Genomic DNA, 7,500 nt, shown 5'->3' on the forward strand with positions numbered 1-7,500 from the left:
GATCTGGAGGAAGGACTGGTGGTCTGGAGGAAGGACTGGTGATCTGGAGGAAGGACTGGTGGTCTGGAGGAAGGACTGGTGGTCTAGAGGAAGGACTGGTGGTCTAGAGGAAGGACTGGTGATCTGGAGGAAGGACTAGTGATCTGGAGGAAGGACTGGTGGTCTGGAGAAAGGACTGGTGGTCTGGAGGAAGGACTGGTGGTCTAGAAGGGGGTGTTTGGGAGGAACGGTCTGACCTGAACATGTGGAGCTCTGCTTGTGCTTCTGGTTCCGTTATGGGAGTGGCCGTAACCCCACAGGGGAAAGAGAAAAGTAAAGTTTGACAACGTAGAATCATGAAGGTTTTTATTTCAGCATTTGAATCAGACTCAGGCAAGAAATGAATCACAAAATGTATAAAGCAATAGAAAATGTAAAAGGTTCCAATCTGACATATAGAAAAGAAAAGTTGGAGGAATGGAAGGATGATGTCAGAGGAGGAATGGAAGGATGATGTCAGAGGAGGAATGGAAGGATGATGTCAGAGGAGGAATGGAAGGATGATGTCAGAGGAGGAATGGAAGGATGATGTCAGAGGAGGAATGGAAGGATGATGTCAGAGGAGGAATGGAAGGATGATGTCAGAGGAGGAATGGAAGGATGATGTCAGAGGAGGAATGGAAGATGATTTGTGGAAACAACATGCTCTCTCTCATGGAGGAAATACAGATGGCAGACCACAGGGAGACATTTTGTTTCAGCAGTGCAGCAGAAATCTCAAGATCCCAGATTGTGGAGACGATGTGGTGAAAATAAAGCTACTCATTTCCACACATTCTGGGATGGCCAGTATTTTATATCATGTTGGCATGACTTAAAAATATGGAGAAGATATTTCGTTTGAGGATATGTACCTTGGAAAAGTGAGCGAGGGAATAACAAGTACAGCTGACAATTATTTATGTCAAATAAAGCTGGTGGCAGGAAAGACTGGCGTCAGCAAGAAGGAGGGTCGGATAGAGCGTCGGCTAGAGGGTCGGATAGAGGGTCGGATAGAGGATCGGATAGAGAGTCGGATAGATGCGTCGATCGTCTGGAGCGGCAGACTTTCTCACTTCCTCTTGAATCAGGAAAATGTAAAAGGTGGAGAAACTGGATTGACCACATATCACCCCCCCCCCCCCCCCCCCCCCACCCTCTACATGCTTTTTACTGTTTCTGCCGTTTCCATGGAAACATTGTCAGGGGTCTTTTCCAGCAGAAAGAACCAGGTTCTAGTTCTGGTGCAGGACCAGATTTAGCACCAGTTCTTTGTCTTTTCACCACCAAAGCCTATCAGGGGCTAAACTGGTGCTATGCTGGCCCTACATCGTTGCTGGGCCAGAGCGGAGCCAGAGGGGGGCCAGAGCAGGGCCACAGGGGGGCCAGACTGGGGCCAGAGGGGGGCCAGAGGGGGGCAAGAGGGGGGCCAGAGGGCGGCCAGACCGGGGCCAGAGGGGAGCTAGAGCGGGATCTGACACGTCATCAGCTGGGGGCGGAGTTATCTCTACCTACGAGGAGGAAAAGATTTAGGATCTAGAACCTAGAACCTAGAACCAGTTCTTTTCAGGCTTTTCATGGTGACATCATTGTGACTAAGTTCACCTCCAGGTCTTGTTTGGCGTTCTGACCGCAGGCTGAGGTCTGCATGAGGCAGCAGGGGGCGCTCCGCTATGAGACGCTCCACAGAACTTCTTTCTAATGAAGCCAGACTTCTGGTTCCTCAGGAACTACTAAACAAACTACAAACTACTGGAAATCAAAGTTGGAGTTTTTAGAGCTAAAATGAGTCTTTTAATGGCTTCATGTGAAAGAGAACTTTAATCAGAGTGGTTACCTAGGTTACCATGGAAACGGCTGGAGAGCAGTTCTATCATTCTACACCTCCATTCCTCCATGTTGAAGCTTTTGATTCAGACACGTCCAGAAATAAAGTGAAAGGAGCAGAAAGTCACTATGGAACGTCCAAGAACCATCAATAGAGCGACGAGGAGACTCAATGTCTTCCTGAGGTTCAGGTCAGACTAGATGGAGCGACCCGGACCAAACCACTGGGACAGTCCGTCTCCTGGTTCCTGGATCCAGCCGGCGCTACGTTGGTGGAACCAGTGACGTGATGAGGTGGTTCTACTGGCGCCGTGAACGCTGGAAAAAGAACCGGTTCTTTAGTGGTGTTCATTTAAGAACTGAACTAGAACCTGAACTAGAATCTCAAGTAGCACCTCAACTAGAACCTCAACTAGAACCTGAACTAGATCCTGAACTAGATCCTGAACTAGAACCTGGTTCTTTTGGGTGTCAAAACCCTGAGACAGACACAGAGAGAGACTGAAGGGAGGTTAGGCTCTGTGATAAAGTTTGTTTTATTGAGCTCCTGGGAATCATAATTTCATGTTTCTGAACTTTGATTTCTGTAAAAATGGAGATGAAGACTTCAGGTTTTCCTTTGTTTCTGCTGCGAGGTGAGACCTTCCACTCTGCCCGCCGACTCAGGGGTCAGCAGGGTCAGTGTTCAGGGTTCCTCTGCAGCAGCCGTCTGCAGGCAGTTCTGATCTGGCTCAGGTTGAGTCCGTAGAGCGCCGGGTTGAAGAGCGGCTGGCAGGTGAGCCAGTAGAGCGACAGGATGACGCGCACGGCGGTGGACACGTGTCGCATGTCGAACCTGTTCTGCACGATCTCGAAGAAGCAGCCGCAGGAGAAGTTGACGAGCGAGGCCAGGTGAGGCGTGCAGGTGCTGACGGCCTTCTGTCGGCTCTGCCTAGACCCGCTGAAACAGACCTGCAGGATCCTGGCGTAGGAGTAGACGATGGACAGAACCAGGCCCACGGTCGCCGCCGTGTAGCTGACGCCGTACACGTTGTTGACGGTGGTGTCGGAGCAGGCCAGCTTCACGATGGAGTAGTTGTCGCAGTACACCTTGTGGATGATGTTTCCGCAGAGCTGCAGAGACGAACTGAGAGAGATCAGAACGCCGATGGCGACGGCCGGGTACAACCAGGTCAGAGCCACCAGCAGCGCCACCTTCCTCGCCGTCATGCGGCGGCGGTACTGCAGCGGGTGAACAATCGCCAGGTAGCGGTCGTACGACATGGCGGCCAGGTTACTGAACTGGATGCTGGCGTACGTGTAGATGACGAAGATCTGCAGGAAGCAGAGCGGCGCCGACACGGCGGGAGAGTCGGACAGGATGTGGACCAGGATGAGCGGGAACAGGCCGCTGCTGCCGTACAGCTCGTTGACAAACAGGCTGCACAGGAACAGGTACATGGGCTCATGCAGGGTCCTGTTCACGCAGATCACCACGATCAGCAGCACGTTGGCTCCAATGATAGTAAAGTACAGAGTTGCAACGACCACAAAGTAAAAGTACTTCAACAGGCCGGTGTCGCCGTAGGCGCCGAGGATGAAGAAGGAACCATGAGAGGCATTCATCATCATCCTCACTCACCCCAGACCCTTCACTTTTAACCTTTAACTTCAAACCTGGACTGTATAAACACACCTGGACTGTATAAACACACCTGGACTGTATAAACACACCTGGACTATCTAAACACACCTGGACTGTATAAACACACCTGGACTGTATAAACACACCTGGACTATCTAAACACACCTGGACTGTATAAACACACCTGGACTATCTAAACACACCTGGACTCTATAAACACACCTGGACTATCTAAACACACCTGGACTGTATAAACACACCTGGACTCTATAAACACACCTGGACTGTATAAACACACCTGGACTCTATAAACACACCTGGACTCTATAAACACACCTGGACTATCTAAACACACCTGGACTGTATAAACACACCTGGACTGTATAAACACACCTGGACTATCTAAACACACCTGGACTGTATAAACACACCTGGACTGTATAAACACACCTGGACTATCTAAACACACCTGGACTGTATAAACACACCTGGACTGTATAAACACACCTGGACTCTATAAACACACCTGGACTGTATAAACACACCTGGACTGTATAAACACACCTGGACTATCTAAACACACCTGGACTGTATAAACACACCTGGACTATCTAAACACACCTGGACTGTATAAACACACCTGGACTATCTAAACACACCTGGACTGTATAAACACACCTGGACTGTATAAACACACACCTGGACTCTATAAACACACCTGGACTGTATAAACACACCTGGACTATCTAAACACACCTGGACTGTATAAACACACCTGGACTGTATAAACACACCTGGACTATCTAAACACACCTGGACTGTATAAACACACCTGGACTCTATAAACACACCTGGACTCTATAAACACACCTGGACTGTATAAACACACCTGGACTGTATAAACACACCTGGACTCTATAAACACACCTGGACTGTATAAACACACCTGGACTGTATAAACACACCTGGACTGTATAAACACACCTGGACTGTATAAACACACCTGGGTCTCTGAATTGACGCAGACGTTTAAATGTGAACAAATGAAACCAGATTTTCCTTTCAAACGGTTGATGAAAGTGTTGAAGTAAAGTCTGGAGAGGGTGAGCAGGTGAGAGTGAGGGTGAGAGGGTGAGCGGGTGAGAGTGAGGGTGAGGAGGGTGAGTGGGTGAGAGTGAGGGTGAGAGGGTGAGCAGGTGAGAGTGAGGGTGAGGAGGTGAGCGTGAGGGTGAGCAGGTGAGAGGGTGAGCAGGTGAGAGTGAGGGTGAGAGGGTGAGCGGGTGAGAGTGAGGGTGAGAGGGTGAGCAGGTTTCAGTGTTTCAAGGCTCTGCTGAACACAACAGAAGAAGTTACAGAGTCATGAGATGTGAAGTCAGTCTGTCATCACTTCCTGTTGAGCCCAGCTCACTCTCACTCTCTCACTCTCTCTCTCTCTCTCTCTCTCTCTCTCTCTCTCTCTCTCTCTCTCTCTCTCTCTCTCTCTCTCTCTCTCTCTCTCTCTCTCTCTCTGTCTTTCTCACACACACACACACACACTCACACACATTCTTCAGATTGACACCCCTCTGACTCTGCTGCCTTTTATCAGCAACACAAGATGGAAGCTCCGCCTCCAACTCGCAACAACCATCTAGAGAAGACCTGTCTCCAATCACATCATCTCCTCTGTGGGCAGTCATTGTCTCTACGCCTGGTCCTGGTCCTGGTCCTGGTCCTGGTCCTGATCCTGTTCCTGTTCCTTTTCCTGGTCCTGTTTTGTTGCTGGTCCTGGTCCTGGTCCTGGTCCTGGTCCTGGTCCTGGTCCTGGTCCTGGTCCTGGTCCTGGTCCTGATCCTGTTCCTGTTCCTTTTCCTGGTCCTGTTTTGTTGCTGGTCCTGGTCCTGGTCCTGGTCCTGGTCCTGGAGGAACGACTAGTGACCTGGAGGAACGACTGGTGACCTGGAGGAATGACTGGTGACCTGGAGGAATGACTGGTGGTCTGGAGGAACGACTAGTGACCTGGAGGAACGACTGGTGACCTGGAGGAACGACTGGTGACCTGAGAGAACAACTAGTGACCTGGAGGAACGACTGGTGGTCTGGAGGAACGACTAGTGACCTGGAGGAACGACTGGTGACCAGGAGGAACAACTGGTGTCCTGGAGGAACGACTGGTGACCTGGAGGAATGACTGGTGGTCTGGAGGAACGACTAGTGACCTGGAGGAACGACTGGTGGTCTGGAGGAACGACTAGTGACCTGGAGGAACGACTGGTGACCAGGAGGAACAACTGGTGTCCTGGAGGAACGACTAGTGACCTAGAGGAACGACTAGTGACCTGGAGGAACGACTGGTGGTCTGGAGGAACGACGGGTGGTCTTGAGGAACGACTAGTGACCTAGAGGAACGACTAGTGACCTGGAGGACCGACTGGTGGTCTGGAGGAACAACTAGTGACCTAGAGGAACGACTAGTGACCTAGAGGAACGACTAGTGACCTGGAGGAATGACTGGTGACCAGGAGGAACAACTGGTGTCCTGGAGGAACGACTGGTGGTCTGGAGGAACGACTGGTGGTCTGGAGGAACAACTAGTGACCTGGAGGAACGACTAGTGACCTGGAGGACCGACTGGTGGTCTGGAGGAACGACTAGTGACCTAGAGGAACGACTAGTGACCTGGAGGAATGACTGGTGACCAGGAGGAACAACTGGTGTCCTGGAGGAACGACTGGTGGTCTGGAGGAACGACTGGTGGTCTGGAGGAACAACTAGTGACCTGGAGGAACGACTGGTGACCAGAAGGAATGACTGGTGGTCTGGAGGAACAACTAGTGACCTGGAGGAACGACTGGTGACCAGGAGGAACAACTGGTGTCCTGGAGGAATGACTAGTGACCTAGAGGAACGACTAGTGACCTGGAGGAAGGACTTGTGGTCTGGAGGAATGACTGGTGACAGGACTTTGGGTACTGGACCATCCGACTGGCAGACCGGCTGGTGGTCCCAGTCTTCTAAAAGTGGGATTGGAGAGTGTGAGCCAGTTATCAGGGGTGACCATCCTCATCCTCCTGTGAAAGTCCAGGTGGGTCCAAGAGGGAGACTCTGATAGTCCAACCTAAGATAAACCAGGAACAATGTGGATTAACATTAACATACCAGGATATCTCTGTTACCTGGATTAACATACCAGGATATCTCTGTGACCTGGATTAACATACCAGGATATCTCTGTTACCTAGATTAACATACCAAGATATCTCTGTGGATTACCTCCATAACAGAAAACGAGTTGTATATAGACCCCTGGCAGTCATGTGTCCTTCAGCTCCAGATTCAATCTCTTTCAATCTCATCTGTCATCCATCCATCCATCCATCCATCCATCCATCCATCCATCCATCCATCCATCCATCCATCGAAAACTAAATACCCAGAAATATCTCAGTCCTGGCCAAAGCTGGACTCTCTACATACTCTGTACCACTCACTGATACTACCTTATACTCTGTACCACTCACTGATACTACCTTATACTCTGTACCACTCACTGATACTACCTTATTCTCTGTACCACTCACTGATACTACCTTATTCTCTGTACCACTCACTGATACTACCTTATTCTCTGTACCACTCACTGATACTACCTTATACTCTGTACCACTCACTGATACTACCTTATCTAAGTTACTGTGTGGGAGTACGAGGAAATACTTATGCAAGTTCCCTGTATACAAGGTTTTGTTTGTTTGTTTGTGTTGTTTTCGAACTTCAAATCAAATCAAAATCAAATCCATCCATCCATCTATAATCCAACCAGCCATCCATCTATAATCCAACCAGCCATCCAACCATCATATACCCATCTATAATCCATCCATCCATCCATCTATAATCCATCTATCCATCCTTCCATCCATCCATCCAAACAACCAACCATCCCTCCATCCACCGATCCATTCATCCATCAATCATCTGTCCATCCATCCATCCATCCATCCATCATCCATCCAACCATTAATCCATCCATCTCACCATAATCCATCCAT

General features: G+C 49.7%; 1 protein-coding gene across 1 annotated transcript; it reads right to left on the reverse strand.

The window, feature by feature from the left end:
- Positions 1–2,523: 2,523 nt before the first annotated feature.
- LOC308107763 (olfactory receptor 11A1-like) lies at positions 2,524–3,456 on the reverse strand (the record flags this gene model as incomplete). Its single annotated transcript, XM_080460254.1, has 1 exon — positions 2,524–3,456. The coding sequence occupies one exon, from the start codon at positions 3,454–3,456 to the stop codon at positions 2,524–2,526; it is 933 nt and encodes a 310-aa protein (XP_080316380.1).
- Between the last annotated feature and the right edge of the window lie 4,044 nt (positions 3,457–7,500).

This window comes from Lipophrys pholis (assembly GCF_963383615.2).
Source record: "Lipophrys pholis genome assembly, chromosome: 3".
In the NCBI taxonomy this organism is placed as follows: Eukaryota; Metazoa; Chordata; class Actinopteri; order Blenniiformes; family Blenniidae; genus Lipophrys; species Lipophrys pholis.